The 19,519-nt window shown below is 42.7% G+C and overlaps 1 protein-coding gene across 1 annotated transcript in view; it reads right to left on the bottom strand.

Moving 5' to 3' along the window:
- Window positions 1-12,330, bottom strand: part of COX10 (cytochrome c oxidase assembly factor heme A:farnesyltransferase COX10) — a 96,366-nt gene extending 84,036 nt beyond the window's left edge. Inside the window, exons 1-3 of the mRNA XM_081895736.1 lie at window positions 12,185-12,330; window positions 9,259-9,382; window positions 8,452-8,776 (exon numbers count right to left, since the gene is read on the bottom strand). Coding sequence (XP_081751862.1) covers window positions 8,452-8,776; window positions 9,259-9,351 — 418 coding nt within the window. The 5' untranslated portion in view covers window positions 9,352-9,382; window positions 12,185-12,330. The remainder of the gene's footprint in view (window positions 1-8,451; window positions 8,777-9,258; window positions 9,383-12,184) is intronic.
- Between the last annotated feature and the right edge of the window lie 7,189 nt (window positions 12,331-19,519).

The raw sequence follows: 19,519 nt of genomic DNA, 5'->3' as shown, positions 1-19,519 counted from the left end.
AGCTTGCCCAGTATCCCACACGCATAAAACAAAGTTTATGCTGTCAAGTGCATCATCAGGGCCTTGGCTAAAGCAAGCTTTAAGTGCATGCCTCAAATTCAGACCTAGAGACCTTCATCTATGCCTTTCTAAATTTTAGAGCTGCCTACTATAAAGTAGGGTGGGTGAAGAGGTAAAATTCTGGGTGATTTGAAATAGATCAGCAAAGATTTCAAACTTCTAACATTGTTGTTTGATGGCAACAAAATGACTCTTCCCACCAAACCCTACATTTTACTGCTCAAATGAAAATTGGAGTTGGGGCAGAAGTTAATTTGGTATGAAGAACTGTGATCTCAGTTCAGTTATTGTATCAAAACAAAATCATTGGTTCAGAATTCTTTAATTCTTTCTCAGTCCTCCCTTAAGTGCATTACCTTCATTGCTGAGCCCATGTAGAGGTTCTGGTTTTGGACCATGACATCTTAAAACAGCTTGAGAACTCAGTACCTAATGGAATGCATCCTTCCATATGTACCTATCCATACCCTAAGGAGAGGGTGGGGCAGCTAGAGACGGCTGGATTGCCTGTGCAATCAGGTTCCCCTTGAAGTTGATCCCTGCAGCAAGAAGGACTAAAGTCACCACCCATCAGCTAATGGGTGGCAACTTCAGGAGTGCTTGGGGAACTTGGTCACACAGCCAATACCTGCAAAAAGCAGATACATCTAGATGTAAAAGTGGTTACAGCTTTCCCTTTGACTCCCAACTTTACAGGAAAAGAGTCTGCAGATTGCACATTGACAGCTAAAGTTAAATGTGAAATGTTTTTAAACAAACATACTCACATTCTACTAGTTTGTCGTATAAGGTAAAGGTAAAGGTACCCCTGCCCGTACGGGCCAGTCTTGACAGACTCTGGGGTTGTGCGCCCATCTCACTTAAGAGGCCAGGGGCCAGCGCTGTCCGGAGACACTTCCGGGTCACGTGGCCGGCGTGACATCGCTGCTCTGGCAAGCCAGAGCCGCACACGGAAACACCGTTTACCTTCCCGCTGGTAAGCGGTCCCTATTTATCTACTTGCACCTGGAGGTGCTTTCGAACTGCTAGGTTGGCAGGCGCTGGGACCGAGCAGCGGGAGCGCACCCCGCTGCAGGGATTCGAACCGCCGACCTTTCGATCGGCAAGTCCTAGGCGCTGAGGCTTTAACCCACAGCGCCACCTGCGTCCCTAGTTTGTCGTATACTGTACACTAAAAAAATAAATAAATCCATATATGCCCATTTCAAGGTTGCTTATGACTTTCCAATAGTGGCAATAAATTTAAAACCCAAACTCTTAGAACATTTAAAATATAGAAAATTAAATTTTAATCCTAGCCTTTTTCATTTGAGCTTTTAAATTGAAATCCCTACGCTTCAGAACTTCTATGCTAAAACTAAGCTGGAGAAAAAGGTGTGTTTCTTATTTAATTTGTGGGGGAGGAATTTGATCATATTGTCACGGCTAAAATGGCCGCTGTTTCTTTAATGCGAGTAAAGCTGGGTCAGCATGACTCAGCGGTCTGCACCAAGTTGTATATATAAGTGAGAAATGTTAGTTTGTTGCTGAGGCTGGTGTTTGGGTTGGTTGGTGCTGGTGTGTGGAGTTATTCAGTCGTGTTTTGCACAAAGACTTTTGAGAATAAAACTCTGCAAGGATATTCTCGTGGACTCTTTTTTTGTGCCGACAAGGGTCCGAGGACCAGGCTGAAGAGGCAAAGGGAGGTCAGAACCTTTTCCTCCTTTTTTTTGCTTTTTACAAACACTGACAGGTTATGGGCCCAGTGTTTCTGAGCATGTGCAGAGTGCAAAACGACTGACAGCATCTCAGCAGGGAGCTGGTGAGTCCTGGTGGTGTATGGAGCCGGTGGCTGTGCGTTGGAGCAGTTGGTGGCAAGCTGTAACTGTCTGCAGCGACGCTGGAGCAGCTAGGATCTGAGGACCAGAAAAGCACTCAGCGTCGGCTACTGGAACAGTTTGAACTGCTAGAGGACCACAGTAGGCGACTCACAGAGCGGCTACACCAGTTGCAGAGCCAGGCGGGACCTGAGGGTCAACAGAGGCAGCAGCTAGAAGCCGTTTGCCTGAAAGCTGGTTGCCCGTGATTAACAGCATGGAGAGTATGCGTCCCCGAGATCTGACCCTTGAGTATGTGGTTGGAAGATTGACCGAAGAAGCAGAAAGAAGGTCAGATAAACAAGCTGAACTCCAAGAGCGGAGGAGTTACAGTCGAGGGGGCCAGCAGCAGAATCTGCCAATGGAGCAACGCCAAGGTTTGGACTTGGCCATGGCAGTGAGGAGATGCTATAGATGCAACCAACCCGGGCATCTCCAACGTCAATGCAGGGCAAGACTTCCAGGAGACGACGTGGAGCAGAGACAGCAATCAACGCAGAAACGTAAGCAGAAGGGGTTCTCTTCAGAGAAGAAGAACACGCGTTCTGCTCAGTTTGTTTCTGCATTTTCTCGAGAGGAGAGGAAGATACCTCGAGGAACATGGTTGCTGGACTCTGGGAGCAGCAGGATTATCTGCAACAGTCGGGAGGACTTTAAGACCCTGGGGAAGCCAGCTGATGGAAAAGACTCAATTTATCTTGCTGATGGTCGTAGAAGCAAGATTGATGGCCAGGGAACATGTTTCCTGCAGTGCTTGAACACTACTCTACCAGAGACTCTGTTTGTCAGCAGTTTGGACTATTGTTTGCTGTCTGTAAGCTGTTTGATTAATGCAGGGTATAGTGTTAACTTCACACGGGATGGCTGTCTGATAAAGAATGGAATTCAGGTATGTGGCCATGCAAAGTTGGAAAATGGGTTATATGTAATGCAGGACAAGCCTGTTAAAGCAGCCCAGGTGGTTCAGGATAATTTGCCAGTTCATAAGGGGTGTGTACATGAACTGCACAGAAAACTGGGTCACGCCAATTTCCGTGTGCTTTCAGAGATGCAAAAGGTGTGCAAGAACCTAAAAGTAAACAGCTGTAACTGTTTCCTAGATTGCAATGTATGTAAAATGGCCAAATCTAAGAGGAAGCCTGTGGCTTCTAAAAGTGACAGAGTATCTAAAGAGGTTTTAGAACTTGTCCATTGTGACGTGATAGGCCCTTTTCCACAGAAGACTGAAGGAGGCGCCAGATATGCTTTTCTGGTAATTGATGATAAATCACGTTTTAGTTGGTTGTTTTTGTTAAAGCAGAAATCTGAGTGTTTCCCCACATTCAGAGAATGGGTTGCCCAAGCTGAAAAGCTCTTCGCTCGCCCTGTTGTGCAGTTGCAAACAGATAGGGGTGGAGAATTTCTGAACAAACAATTTGGGACATGGTTGCGACGTAAGGGGATCACTCATCGTTTGACTAACCCTTATAGCCCTGCTGAAAATGGTCTGTGTGAAAGGCGTGGGGCTGTAATACAGTCAGTAAAGGACTGCCTGCTAGTGGATGCAGGATTGGGTCACAACCATAGGCTGTGGGGTGAGGCTTTTCTGACAGCGAACTTTTTGATTAATAGAACCTGGTCTAGCTCTATAAAAGATATTCCTTATCATGTGTTGTTTGGGAAAGAACCAGAGTGGACAATGCTCCATAACTGGGGTGCTTGGGCACATGTAAACATCCCCAAAGCTCAGCGCCAGAAAGGGGGTGCTAGAGCGCAGAGACTGCGGTTTGTGGGATATCAGTCCTATGGCAAAGGGTGGCGTTTCAATTTACGCCCAGGACGAGTGGTTCTGTCACGAAGTGCAGACTTCGCTGACCAGGACAGATGGACTGTGATCCATGCCAACCCAGATTGCCTACTGCCCCTGCAAGTAAGAGAAGAGGCTTCTTCTCAGCCATTGGCAACGCAGGAGCAGGAGGAGGCACAGATTTCCCCAAAAGATGTGGCAAAAGATAATACTTCTCTAGAGGAAGAGGAAGAAGAGCCAGAGATAAGGGGGGAAGAAGAAGTAATAGTGCCTAGGCGCTCCCAGCGTTCAAACAAGGGTGTACCTCCTCAGCGTTTGACCCTAGGAGGAGTGAGAGTATGCAATGTGAGTTGTGTGGAACCACAAAGTTATAATGAAGTCTTAGACTTACCCCCTGGGGAACGTGCTTTGTGGGAACAAGCTATGAAAGAAGAAATGGACTCTTTTAAACGTAACAAAGTGTTTGAGGTCATAATGCCGCCACCTGGTGGCAGAGTGGTGTCATGCAAGTGGGTTTACAAAAGGAAAACCCTTGCATCTGGGGAACCACGTTTTCGAGCCAGATTAGTAGCCAGAGGGTTCACTCAGATTAAAGGGGAGAGTTATGATGAAGTGTTTTCTCCCACTGTAAAGAGTGAAACTTTTCGCTTAATGCTTTCCATTGCTGCTGTAAGACAACTAGCAGTGCACCATTTTGATGTTGATGCTGCATATCTGCATGCAAATTTAGACCATGAAGTATTAATGAGACAACCCCCTGGGTTTGAAGAGGAGAATGGTGCAGTCTGGCGTTTGAGAAAGGCTGTTTATGGTCTCAAACAAAGTGGAAGGTGTTGGAACCAGTGTTTAAATGAAGCCCTTGTAAAACTTGGTTTTAAAAGGAGTGTGGCTGATCCATGCCTGTACACCAAGGGATCAGGCAACAAATATCTAATGCTCTTAGTCTTTGTTGATGATTTGCTTGTGGCAGGGAGTTCCACAGATGAGATCCAGAAGCTCACAAATCAACTGGAAAAGAGGTTTAAGCTTAAAGCCTTGGGGCCTGTAAGCAATTACTTGGGAGTAGAAGTAAGGCAGGAAGCTGATGGAAGCTTCCTATTGAGTCAGAAAGAGAAAATTCTTCGTTTGATAGAGCAGTTTGGCATGGAAAACTGCAAGCCAGTTCAGACTCCCATGACACCAGATTTCCCAAAGACAGTGTGTGATGATAAATTTGATCAGCCTGAGTTGTATCACTCAAAAATAGGATCACTGTTATATTTAAGCCAGTGGTCAAGGCCAGACATTGCATGTGCTACAAATGTTCTGAGTCAACGTGTATCTAAACCCAGTACTGCTGATTGGTGTGCTTTGAAAAGGCTTATCAGATATCTAAAGGGGACATTAAATGTATGTTTGAAGATATCTAGTACACAAGACGAAAAACTAGAAATATTTGTTGATGCGGACTGGGGAAGCTGTGTAGCTACCAGAAAATCTACAAGTGGAATGGTTATGATGTTTGCCAATTCCATAATTGGGTGGAGGTCAAAGAAACAAGGATTTGTTGCAACCTCATCCTGTGAGGCAGAATATGGGAGCCTGTCGCTAGCATGCAATGAAATCATGTGGTTTATACAGATACTAAAAGATCTAGATTGTAAAGTTGATTTGCCTATCCAAGTGTATGAAGATAGCCAATCGTGCATTGCATTAGCGGGCTCGGAAATAATGAAATCCGCATCAAAACATATTGCTATCCGTCATGCAAATGTTAGAGATTGTGTACAGAATGGGGTAATCAAACTGGAGTATTGTCAATCACAAGATAATATTGCTGATTTGTTCACCAAGCCTTTGCCAGCAACATGCCATAATGAACTGATGACAAAACTGGGTTTATGTATATAATGTATGTATGTATTGTTTCTGTTGGGGTTTCTCGCATTTAAAGAAACAGAAGGGGTGTCACGGCTAAAATGGCCGCTGTTTCTTTAATGCGAGTAAAGCTGGGTCAGCATGACTCAGCGGTCTGCACCAAGTTGTATATATAAGTGAGAAATGTTAGTTTGTTGCTGAGGCTGGTGTTTGGGTTGGTTGGTGCTGGTGTGTGGAGTTATTCAGTCGTGTTTTGCACAAAGACTTTTGAGAATAAAACTCTGCAAGGATATTCTCGTGGACTCTTTTTTTGTGCCGACAAGGGTCCGAGGACCAGGCTGAAGAGGCAAAGGGAGGTCAGAACCTTTTCCTCCTTTTTTTTGCTTTTTACAAACACTGACACATATTACTGCAGGTTTTAATATTTCCCCAAGGAAAGCTACCATTCTCCTAAAGCGCTTGGCATGAATGTTTTTCTCCTTACATTCTCACACTTTGTTCACTGAAACACTAAATATAAGAGCAATGCTAGTGGTAGGAGACTCACCAATTTGTTTACTTAGTAAGCCTAGATTTGTTTGGAGTAGTTATATATGTTTCATTAGAGGTTACAGCATGAACATTAAAAAGAGGCTAAGTACTTAAAGCATTCTTGCATTTAACAGTAATTTGAAACAAATGTTCATAACACTTCTTGCAGAAACTAAGCAGGAGCCCTAAAAATAAAGCAGATGGTGATGCTATGATATATCAGGGAACTTTTGGAGGAAGAGAAGCTGAAGTGTGAACTCTTTTATTTTGCTTCCTCTGTGCATCAATAAAAATACCGGTAATTCTTTATGAAACTACAATATAGTACCTATCAAGAATCTGTAAAATCTATGGAATACCTTTGGTGGAATGTGCACCACAGCAAAGTCTAGGAGTAGTATATTGTATTCTTGGTAGGAGAACAACAACTAAAATTAGAGCAGCCTAGAAAACCAAACGTTTTGTAACCAGTATTGGGGAACAAAATAAGATAATGAGTTTTTTATTAAAACGTCTAGGAGATTTAAATGCTTAAGAACTAATTTCTGCTCTCAGTAACTCAATTAAATAAAGAAGCATTCTATCAATGAAATAAAATATAAGCCAATGCTTATTCTCTATTCAGACTTTACAGTACTTGGTATAAATAACCCAAATTCCTAAAAAGTGAACACACAATATTCCCAAGCTTCAAAACAATTACTTCTTTTGAATGTTCACTTGTCCTTAGGCACCAGGGGAAAACCTTCCTCTTCAACCAGGCCATTGGATATTAAAACAATATATGGCCTTTTAATGGTGTGTGGGGGGGAGTGTATTTAATTCTGTTTTTGTTATGTTTTGCATTTTGGTTTTGTGTGTCTGCCCTGTGATCTTTGGATAAAGGGCGGTATTTAATTTAAATAAATCAATGAATTAAAATTGTAATAGCCTACTTGACCCATGTGAGGCACATTATTAGCATCTACGATCATCATCCACTATGTGTAGCAAGTAGATTTATTTCTAAAATTCAACCCACACAACCGCTGCAAATGTGGGTTCTCATTTATGCTTACTTTGGGTTGTGCCAAGCTTCCCTGCCTCTTACATACTCTTTAGCAAGGCCCTCTCAACCTTCCAAAGAGGTTTTGCAGGGGAAAAGAAGTAAGAGAAAGATTGGTTGGGTGAGCTGCCATCTACTTGTGTGACCACTGGATACAGTGCTTTGATTTTGTATTAACAGATAGATTGCTTACACAATTACTTGGCCTGAGACAGTCTCAGCTTAAGGTACTGAAACTTTAGGTTTGTTCAAATCAAGGTTAAACTGCACAAAGAAAGATATGACATGCTGGCAGTACAAGGAAGGGATACAGACTAAGTTCCCTTGTGCCTGCACAGCCGAAAGTTACACCAACATCAGGTATAGTACCATGCTGGTTATACCTATTCCTGGTTATACCTACCCTGGTTATACCTATCCAGAACAGGTGCAAGGGCAAAAAAATGGGCACCATCAAAGGTCATGCAGAGACATTTCTTTTTTGCTCTTAATTTCTTTTTAACTCTTAATTTCTTTTTAACATTTTATAATTTTATTGTTTGGGTTTTTTTGTTTTTATATTGTAAACCACCGTGATATATCTTGATGATGCAGTGGTTTATAACTAAATAACAGGATTTAGAGTCACATGCTCACCCAAATCTTATTCACTCAGAAAGAAAACATAATGAACCAGCAAGAAAGGTGTTTTAAATTAATGCACTCTTAAAGAGCTCAGCAGAGCCAAAAAAAAATAAAAATTCCCCCTTTCTCCCATGCCATTTTCAGAGCCACGATGTAATATAACTGCCCTTTACTGCACACCAGCAGCAGTATATAAATCCACTCATGCTAGAAAGCACATAGCATAGAACTAACTCTCTCCACATCACTTTGTTTAAGGGAACACTGGAGAAAGGGGACTTAGCCGTCTGTTGCTTGCACAAAGTTGGGAGGGCATATTAAACTTGGGTTTTCTACTTTCTTCTCTAAACCCTTGTACACACACTGACAATTCCAGGTACAAGCACACAAATAGAAATCTCTGACCCACTCCAACTCAGGATGTACAAAAGGCAGCCCAAACAGGTAATAAAGGAAGAACTCCTCATATCAGAGTACAACTGCTGTACAGTACATGTCTCCATCATCCTCAACTGAGTCACCCTCAACTGAACTCACCTTTCAAAGCCTGGCTACATGGCACATCCCAAACATGCATATTTTAGAGAAATGCCATTGAACTTTGCAGCCCTTGCTTTTACAACAAGAATAGGAGAAGCATGCACATATATATATTGCAATAACCTACACCTCTGAAAGAATAACAATATTACCTGTAAGTTTGATTTTGGACAAACGAGCTAAAATGCCTGGTAAATCATCCAGCTCTAGTTTCATCTCTTTCCATTGTTTTTCTTCCTTGGATGCAGGTCCTACTACAGTTCCTGTGCCTCCGGCGATTACTGTGGACTTCAGTGCTTCAGATTCATTAATAACTCGTTTCTCAGATAAAGGCGGCAGAAGAGGTGAAACCGATCTGACCTCATGGATAACCGTTTTTTCCTGACCTGAATGCTGGCCTTCAAGGAAAGGAGGTGCAGTTGATTCTGACTTCAACTTTGCCCGCTGGCTGAGGGCTTTGCTATGCTGTGTTACATACTGAAAAAAACAACATAAATTTGTAAAATAAAATAAATTACTTTTTATTATAGATTCTGTGGGCCTATGAAGCTATGTAAGTATCTACAAATTTAATTCAAATTCTCAAAAGTTTTAGATTATGCGGTTTCTGTCACATTGCTTGGATAGGGTCACATTATCCCAAATACACAGAAAGGTGAAAACGTCTCTTGAGCTATTGTGGCCTAGAGAGTAGTTTTAATTTGAGCTGTAAACTGATTTTAATCAGTCTATTCTGTGTATGACTAACACCGGATATTTATAGAAAAAGCTTCACCTCACATCACTGCTATAATCACATTATTTATTTATTTTCCCTTCAAGAAGTTTCATGGAATAGTCTTTGTTTTTCCTTTGTAATTAATGCATACTATTATGCGGGAAATCTATACAGTACAATGAATGCAGAGTCTTGATTTTCACTGCCTTTTGTAGCACTACACACTATTACACCAACTTACCATTCGCTTGATGAAATTTAACTGTTGAAATGTAACTCCTCTTACTTTGGTGGCCCTAAAGAAACAAGCAAACTTGCATGGCATTTGCTGCATGGCTTTTGTCTTGAAGGTGCTGGAAAAAGACCTACAAGCAAGGGGGAAAGTCTGAATTTACTTACAATAGAGATTAGATTGAAAACTATTACAAATTCTCAGTTTCATCAGCAGGAAAAGATGCAAATGAAAACAGAGCATAAAACAAAAAAATCCTTGCAAAATCCAAGGGGAAGTCATTCAGTGTTTCCTTTCAAACAACCGATCAAGCTAATCTTTTCCACTCCTGCTACTGCCATTGGCTATAAAACTGTTTATAACTAGACAAGCATCAACAAAATGGAATATTTACTTAAAAGTAGGCATTGCCCATTAAAATAGCACCAGAGTTGAACATTCACATCAGGAGAACATTTCTGGTTTTTGCACCAGCTGCAATGTGTGTGTTTATTACAGATCTTAAAAACTACAACTATGATATAAGACAACCATAAAACTTCATTTTTAATTGTCACAGTAAAAAGTCTCATGACAATAAAGGCAAACACTAAAGCAATGTTTATGAGCCTGGTGTACGTGCTTCAGTTCGTCAAGTCGACACATCACAATTCCACTGAATGCTCACTAAAAAGTAGCTTCTATGTCTGGAACAAACAATTTCATTTATTTAACATGCTTTTTTGTATGCTTGCACAAGTTACTCAGATAAAGTATGCCTATTAACACACATTATTTTAAATAGGAAAAGTGCATATTCTCTCAAAGGAACACAAATCTTGAATTGAAAAGAAAGTAACATAAATCCATGGTGAAGGGGGGGGGGAACCTTTAGCCACATACACATTTAAAGGAGAGAACAAAGAGAATGTAGAGAAAACTTAAATACTTCTACATAGTAAAACATTTTCTCTCTCTCCATCACAAAACCCCTGAACCTGCTTCCATTTTTATGCTGTTGTTTAAACTTTTATTGTAGGGGATGGTTTTGTTTTTAATTGTTGCAAGTCACGCTAAGCAACTGAAATACCCAAAGTGCAAGGGATACATTGTCTAGATAATATATAAAAGAATCAACATATTTTAAAGAAACACATGAGGCCAAAGGGGAAAAGTCACTAAGGAAGGTGTGCAGCATCCTAGCCAAATTGCCCCTTTCTTGATATTTTAAACCAGTGCACCAGGGAATTCACTTAGAGAACAGAAGTTCATTTCTCCCCATCACAACATGAACTACAGCCCTGAAAAAGAGACACTAGTAAGTCTAAGTGCCTGAAGCTTTCTTCATTGCCATATTTCTGTGTAGAACTCTGCCAACATTTTCATTTACCTCCATGTAACACCCCTTCTTAAGGAAAATAGGAAACTGTCTTATACCAGGGTCAAACCATATGAGAGCTGTTACCCCTCTTCCTCTCAGACAGCTACAAATCCCAGTGTGGTTTAATTAACTATGCCAGGGACTGAACTTAGGGCATTCTGTAATGCAAAGGATGTTCTCCACCACTGAACAACATCCACTGCCAATGTCTTATCTACTTTCAGATCCACACAAATCTTTCTTTCAAATCCTCCTTAACCTTACCCTGTTAATCTTGCATTTTCATATCCCAAGAGATCTCTGACACTGATCTTTACACCTGTTGTTCCACCATCACAAACCATTCAAAGGATCTCAGCTCCCTCAAAACGATCCACCCTCTGTGTCTTATTGACCCTTGTATCCTAAACTGTCTTCCAGAACTTTAAGGGATGGTGTGACTCTCCATTCTGCCAACCCCCTCAAAAATCCTTCTTGAGGCCTTAGACACAGCCCTTTAGTCTTCTCCCACTAAACATAAGCCTTAAAAGATACAACTGAAATGAATGCACCTTCTTTCCCTGTGTATCCTTGCCACCATCTTTTCTTTTTGTTCAACTAAGATAGTACAGTATAGGAAAACAATTGAAGAGTGCATAAGCAGAGAAAGATTTTTTTCACCCAGCCTATAACAACAAAAACCCCAGCAAGTTTTGCTTTTTAGCAAGTTGCACTTTTTATTGAAGGCAGCCCTGTATTGGGATGTTTTTAATGTTTAACGTTTCATTATGTTTTTATACGTGTTAGAAGCCACCCAGAATGGATGGGGCAAGTCAGCCAGATGGTTGGGGTGTTGTTGTTGTTGTCAGCAAACACAGCAGAAGAGAATGGGGGGCTGCTTTCTCCCCCAATGTTAGCTATTTATTTATTTATGTATTTATTTGGCACCACCTGTGCACACAGAAGTTACCACAGGCTTGTAATTTAAAACTGAGACAATAAAACAGAAGCTGTAGCCAACAACACCAGCTTCAGCTCAGTAATCAAGCATACATGCCTTGGGACCCGTAAAGCAAACCTTTCCATTTAGGAAAAGCAATCATATCTATAGCATTGTTGGGAGAAGACTGCTTTGGACTAGCTGCTCACTCTTTCGGCTCGGCTTCTTTTACCATCACTCGGCCTCTATTCAGCGGGCAGTGCCCTGCTTTGCACGTAGAAGGTCCCAGGTTCAGATGCCCAGGTAGGGATAAGGGAAGGCCTTGCCTGAAATCCTGGGGAGCCACTGACAGGCACCTCACATAACATTTAGTAAGCGGTGCCACGGTCTGACACGGGGCAAGGCAGGTTCCTATGACCTAGAGTCGCCCTTCCGAACACACGGGAGCAGAAGCAGCCGCGCAAAGAGGAGAGGCGACAGGCAGAGAAGCCCGGAGGAGAGAGCCATTCCTTCTCTGGCACCTTCCGAAAAGGCGTTGCCCCTTCTCGCCTTATTTTGGCATCTAAGAGTCCCTGTCCTCCCCTCCCTTCTTCTCCCGCCCCGGCGGAAGGGGCAAGAGCTCCCCGAGGTTTTTCCTCCCAACTTCCCTTTGGTACCTGCGGGAGCCCGAGGCGGTGCGCGGCGTAGGAAGGGCAGAGAGCGGGACTCGGTGCCCGCCCTGCCCTTCGTTCCCCTCAGCACGGTTCCGTGGGCGCCGCCATCTTGCCCGGCATGATTGCCACCCGGCCGCCCTCCGGATTTCACTTCACTTCCGCGGAGCTAAGGCGGGACTTCCGGGAGGTGGGCGAGTTCGGTGCGCGCGGCTGAAGAAAGTCGCGTTTTAAGCCTAGGCGCGCGCGGCGCGGGGAAAGAACAGGCGGAGGTCGCGCGCTGCACCTGGCAGGTGCTTTGCTGGAATCGCAGGCGCTGCGGTGGTGCAGAGCGGGTCCCTCTTCGTGTCCGGTGTCTCCAAATATGCTTCAGCCTCGGAGAGGGTAGCAGTGGCTCCTGGCCAGCGGGAGAAAGCGAAGCTGCGCCTGTTGAACTTCTGCCCCTGATGTTAAGGACATCGTGGGAGAAAAGCGGGCCGACCACGCTGCTGTGTTTTGCGTTGGCGGTCTTGTCAGCAACGTCTACAAATAATATAGGATGGCAGCGCACATTATTTTCTATCCTGCAAAGTACCTAAAATCAAGAGATAGGGTGCTTCCAGGCAGATGTTTGATGGTAGGGTTGGTGCTGCTCAACCAGCAATTCCACAGAAAAACTGACGTGCTGAAACGTCCTGGGTCAATTCTGTTTCACAGAAACAGATCGTTGTTATTGATGGTTGTTTATTCTTATGTTTACATACCACTTACATACCAGAATGAGCTAGTTTGAGCCAAGCTCTAGGCAGGAATGGATTTCACGCTGGGAGTTAGGTACCACAGCCAGTGAGCATGCGAATAGAGGCATCCATGCAAGTCAAAAGTAGGAAAATCCCACCCTCTTTACTCTCTGGATCACAAAAGGCAATATTTCGCCTCCTGATGACAAAAACCAAGAAGGGCGGTTAGTGGAATGTTGTACATATCAGCTTGTTTAATCCATCTAAGTGTGCATTTAGAGTGGACTACAATCCTGCCCAGGCCAACACAGTGCTGCTTCCTTCAAGACTACTGCTACCTTCTTGCTGGGATAAAAACTGTTCATGGCTGGAGCAACTGAGAATTCAGAATAGGCAGATCACTCAAGAGAAAGGGTTAAGAACCTCCCCGCCACCCATTGCTCAAGACTACAACCTCCCACAGCTGCAGACAAGGCAAGAGTTACACACAGCTGTCAGTCACATGTAGCTTGACCCTTAGTGCCTTCTTTTATCCCACAACTGCGATTTTTGTTGGATCCTAGCATGTTTATACTGTGTTGGTGGTTGTGGTGTGAGATGTTGCAGTGGAATTCCCTGAAGAAACTCAGGCTGAGAAATATTCAGAAGCTTCTTTCTTTTGGACAGCCAAGTAACCGAGTTTTGGTTTTAGAATTATAGACAGGCTGGAGGCTTTGGCATTTACCTTCCCTAGAGAGTTTTGAACTGGACTGGGGACTTTTCTGACTTTATAGTAGAATGTTGGAAGCAAAGAAAAAGCTGGGAACCTTGAATAACCTTTCCCCACTGGAGTCTGTAGTTTATTTGGACATTCTTCACATTCATCAACAATTAAGTGCTGAAATGATTCCTTGTTGAGAAGCGGTTGGCTTCTTTTTTTGTTTTTCTCCAAAGAACAGTTCCAATAGAGATAATGAAAAATACACTTTTCTATAACTGTAATAAATTCATGTTACCTACAAAGCTAAAAGCAGACCCTCCCTGATTTGTGCTAGCTCATCAGGATCTCAGTAAACTGCCTTTTTTTACTGTCTTTCCAAGATAGTAATGAAAGGAGGGAGTCTGGTAAATGAAAGACCACAATATATAGCCAATGGGTAGCATTTAGTTTGGTGAGTCACAAGGCATATAGCTCTGTGACAAAAGCTGTGCTATAAATGCCAAAGTGAGAGGAACAAAATCCTAGCGCCAATCATAGGAGAAGACTGATGCATGAGTAGGAGACGCTACTCATCTCCTTAACACTTCCCTTCCCCCTGGACTGTTTTTCCATTCAAAATTGTTGCTGAAGATTAATTCAAGGGCGGGGACATGAAAGAGGTTCAGCACTCCCTTCCGTCTGCCAATCCTCCACTATGATTGGTGCCATACAATCCTCTTGGCTGCTGAAGAAGGGCTTCTAGGAGGTCACACTCCTTTCTTCCCAGCATCTTGACTGGCTGGCCAGTTGGCTGAAAGAAGCCATGACTGCTCCAGTTTGCATCAGGACCATGTGGATGAAGGAGATCTTAATCCTTCTTCCCCATGCTGCGGCAGCCCCAGTGCAAGCCACGCACCCACAAAGTTGCTATTTGCTGTAGAGGGATATGGGGAGGGTAATATAGGTGCAATACAAACTCACTAGGTCCGTATGTTTTCGCTTTTATGGCTAATAGCAACTGTTTGCTGACATTGACTATTGGCATCAGTGCTCTGAAAGAAGGTAGTAGGGTTAAATCCTGCAGGCACCATGGTTCTGATCCAAACTGGGGGTGGAGGATGCTATGGCTGCTTTTAGTGTTTTTTGTTTTTTTAAGGCATTGGAAATGCAATCACTTGTCTTTGATGTCACAACAACCATTAGCCTCTGGACCCAGGTTGCCTATTGAGCCAATAGCTAGAATATTGCTTGAATAGCTAGAATATGGCTTGAATAGCTAGAATATGGCTTGAATAGCTAGAATATGGCTTGAATAGCTAGAATATGGCTTGAATAGCTAGAATATTGCTTGTTTCCCCTTATTCATTCTGTATCTGTACTAAAATGGCTAGGGCATCCTTCTCTAAGCTTTTGCCTTGTAGCTGTTTTGTACTGCAGCTCTGTGAGCCTCAGCCAGCACAGTCTTATGACAGTGGAGATAGAACAGAGCCATCACGGCCAGTATCCTTCTTTTAAAGCCACCCTAGTTGGTGGCCAACACTTCATTGTTGCGTACAAATTCCATAGGTTAGCTATATGCTGTGTGAAGAAGCACTTTCTTTTGTCTCTTCTGAATCTTCCAACATTGAACTTCATTCTGTAATACGTTTTCGGTTTCAAGTTTGGCTCTGTACTAACATTCTACTAGAGTTCAAGACCAGACATCGTTTAAACAATATTTCTAGGAAGTCTAAATTTTACCCAGTGAATTGCTGTGATGCATAGTTTTTTTATTCTTCATGTTTCACTGGCTGCTATATAAACAAGACATACTAGTGTCTGCTCCTTCAGGACGATGCAATATTTAAACAAATTGAGCCCTATTAATGTTAATTATACCTATGTATTAAAAACATTACGCAGTCCTTTTTCCTATTAGTTCAAATCATAAATATGACAGTGGTGGCTTAATTAGGTTTCTGCAGTCTAATACAACTGCAAATATAGTATCAATGCAATATCAAGTGGATGTAGGTTTTGATTCACAAAGAATGCAAAAGTTTAATATTAACGTATTTTGTATTGTACAATTCTCTATTGTATTCTTCATTGCCATTGTACGTTGCACTTGATGGCCACCAGTATTTAAATATTTTAAATTAATTCCAAAAAATATTCAAATGTAATGACTTAATATGATAAAAGACAAATCTGGGGGCTGTATATGGTTCGTGAGATGAAACACCAGCAAGAGTCTTTACTGGATAGATTTGTTGTTAGAAAATGATGCTAAATCCTACCATAAAAATACATGTGTGCTTCATATAATTTGTCACTGATGTTAGCACCCCACTGAGACTTGGCATACTTTCCAATGCAGGGTTTAAAAAAACCTAAGTGCAAAATAAATAGTGGAGTGGGGTGGGGGTACCTGCTGTTTCATTTCCTAAGTGATGTGTAAAAGGTTATGAAAGCAACTGCCAGGAAATTTAGTTCAATGGTGGGATGTAGTACTGGAGACATTGCATAGCTGTAGTTCTGTTCTTCTGGTCTGGTCTGCTAAGTATGTATTGTTATGGGTTAGCGGGGGAACAGGGATCCCCCAGATCTCTGGGTACCAGATTTTCCCATCTAGATTCTTGGGTGCTGGGGTTTAATCAGAGCTGACAGGCTGAGCTTGCTTTTTCTGCCTGTCATTTTCTGCAATTAAGAAGGGCAGAGGGAGATGATGTCATCTACAAGGCAAAAGACTCTACAGGTAACCCTATGGGAGTGGGGGGGGGAGTTGCCAGGGCAACTTGGGCCTTATGTCACATAGAAAAAAAGTTGTTCTTTTACACCAGTGGTTCTCAAAGAGTGTGGTACACCACACTGGTAGGGCAGGAGAGGATGGCAAGTGTGGCGGGACAATTCAAGGACAATCAAAGAAACATTTAAACATTTCAGTGTAGCATGGTATAGTAGAGTATCAAATTTTTATTTATATGTTTTTACAGAATATGGATAGGTATCTTTTCAAAACCAAGCACTGCTAGGACTCCCCCCAAATGTATTTCTTATTAATAAAAAAATTACTGTGGCGCAAGCAAATTTTTATTCTCAAGGTGTGGCCTAGAGGAAAAAATGAGGCTTTTTGGCAAGGTGTCCTGGGAACAAAAAGGAGTTCCATGTGGCACTGTCTGGAGGAGGTTGTGTGGCAAGTGCCCCCCCACCCCGCTTGGGAAATAAAGTCACAGGACACTGTATTTAAGGTTAATGGGCGGAAAAGGCCACAACTTTATTGATTGCAGGAATTGAGCGGTGTTGGCCTAGGCATTGGTCCTATCAACTAACCGGCTTCAGCCCGATTGCATGAAGGCCGGTAAGGGTTAACCACCATTGGGGGCAGTCCTGCTGATGTACATCAACTAGGAGCTCCTCCTGGGTCACCGCTCAGGGGTGTGCCTTAGGCCCACACCTCCATAGGTTTCGGACAGGGCAGCGCCCCCAGAATCCTTTACTGGACTACCCTTTGCTTTGGGGGAAGGTGATGGCGCTTCCTTCCCCCCTTCATTTGCGTAACAACTTCGAAGAGAGGGCGGTCCTCAGGCGTGCCGGCCCTAAATAGCCGAGGCCATGCCTCCCTGGCCAGCCAATTAGCTGGACAGGGCGATGACGCGCCCGAGGATTCCCTCATTCTCGTGGGGGCTGTGAGTCAGCCCCCGTGTGTGGGGGGAGGGCGTGGGCTCGCAACCCCATCTCCTCTACAGTTCGGAAGTGGCTTTGCACCAAGAGTCTGGGGGCCATGACAGGCTGTTGCTTTGGGCCCTAGCTTGCTGAAGCTATGAGAGACACAGTTGGGGCGTCATGTTCTGCACCCCCTCCACTGAAGGCTCTAGGTGTCAATATGAGTAAAACAAACCATATTTCTTAAAGAGACTCATCTCTGCTGTGCCTTGAGTGCCTGGATGAGTGCCTGAAACCCCCTGCATGAGTGCCTGGAACCCCCTGGAATCTTGCTACTGCTCAGCAGAGGTTGTGGGTGGCATGAGTGAGTGTGTTTGTGTGTGTGTGATCCAAAGTAGAATGTTTAAATGTAAAATAAAGGCTCATGGCACCACCGAATACTATTGATATTAAGAAGATTTATTGCTTTGGATGAGGGTAACTTCCCCCACCCCCAAAACTGCTTTGATGTAAGTGACTCCAAATATGTCTGCTTACGGTTTCAAAAAGACCTATAAATCCCTCCACCTTGATTTTCAAACAGCCCGTCTATCCATTTTCACCAGCGTGCACTCTATCTGAATCTATTAATACATCCATAACTGCGTCTTATCCATCCATTCCTCTCTGCATATGTTTCATCCGTTTACCCATGGGCACTCTATATCTATCCAGCCCTGTCCAAATGCACTCCATTCATGTCCTAATACAGTTCATCCACTGACCTCTGTCTGCATCGACTCTGTCCCTCCTTGCTTTTTATCCAACTTCATCGACATATTTTATCCATCCATATTTTAGGATGAATTGAACTTGCTGTTTGAGTGGCTGCTAGCACATGATAAGCTTATCGTATCCCAGTATGCCTCCTATTACCATCATTCATGTGATGAGAAGGCTCAGTCTGTGATAGCTGACCTGCAATGGAGATTTTAAGCAACCAAGGTATTGCTTGATAATTATCACTGGAGAAATATGACCTAAGAATCTCTATTTATCTTATTACATCTATACTTGCATTCAGCCCAGTTGCTCTATCATTCTGTGACACAGGCCTCAAGTCTTACTGAATTTCCTGCTGTTTATAATGCATCTCTTTCAGTGCAGCAGAATATCTTAAGTTTTTCCCAGTGGATCATTTCATTGACAAAATATTTTCCCAAAGCTTTATATTTATTTTGTATTATTTATATCCCTCCTTTCTCCAAGTACAGGACCCAAGGTGGCTCACAACATGAATTAAAACAGATACAACTAAAAATGCCTCAATATAATTTTCTTAAGAAATAAATAAATAAGTTAACCTGTGAACACAGCACTGAATTTGAACACTTAATATTGTAAAACGTTAACAGAAACATCAAATTCAAACAATTTTTGTCACTAGAAAAATTGTATTTACAACTGTGCTCTCTCACAATGTGAACGCTCTGTCCCTGATGTTGATGTTCCAGCCAGAGAAACTGCATTTAAGTGTATGAGTGACTGACTTACAAGGGTAATCTCACTCCAGAGCATTGTAATTAGGCATAGTAAAGCTATTATATCACTGATCCAGAGGTTCCATAAATAATCCTTTTTATAGTTCTGAGAACACCCAAGGTCAGATTAGGGAGAGCTTTAATGTTTGCTTTACCTATTTTGCTGCAGGGGCATGATTTCATATTGGTGGAATTGAGTTGCACATGTTTTCGTTAAAAATAAATAAATCCTAGCATGCTGGCGGGACTATCTATATGCTGACAAGTAAATGACATTATTTCTATCAGCCTGTCTGTCATGGCCTACTTTACCTTCTAAAGTACTTTTTTTGTTTAATATACAGTATTAAAGTTTATACCCTGCTACTCCTCCCACATAAGACAGCCAGAGTGCAGCAAAAAGTTGCTTGAGGTAACGTCTGAGAATATCCAGAACCTCTCCAGCTTTGCATTGACCGTGAGTGGAGTAGGTTCCTCCCGTCTAATTTTGGGTTCAGAATGACTTAATGTTTCATCTTCGTTATGAAGTTGTGATAGTAATAGGAAAACTACTAAAAGCCCCAGAAAATAATTGAACAAGCCTGTGCAGTAGGTTGTTAGGAAAAGGTCTGCAACAAGACGAGGAATGACACCAAGCCAGGGGAGAACCTGAGAACATCACTCGCACCTTCTCCCTTACACCTTTCTTATTCCACAGAAACCATAATGGGAGGGAATGGAATTAATTAATGTTGTGTCTGGAAGTTGAGACATCTATTGTGGTTCAGGAACGCATATA

The sequence above is a fragment of the Podarcis melisellensis genome (genome assembly GCF_964234715.1).
Source record: "Podarcis melisellensis genome assembly, chromosome: 2".
Classification (NCBI taxonomy): Eukaryota; Metazoa; Chordata; class Lepidosauria; order Squamata; family Lacertidae; genus Podarcis; species Podarcis melisellensis.
The sequence above is the reverse complement of the archived record's forward strand: the minus strand, read 5'-3'. Positions and strand labels throughout refer to the sequence as shown.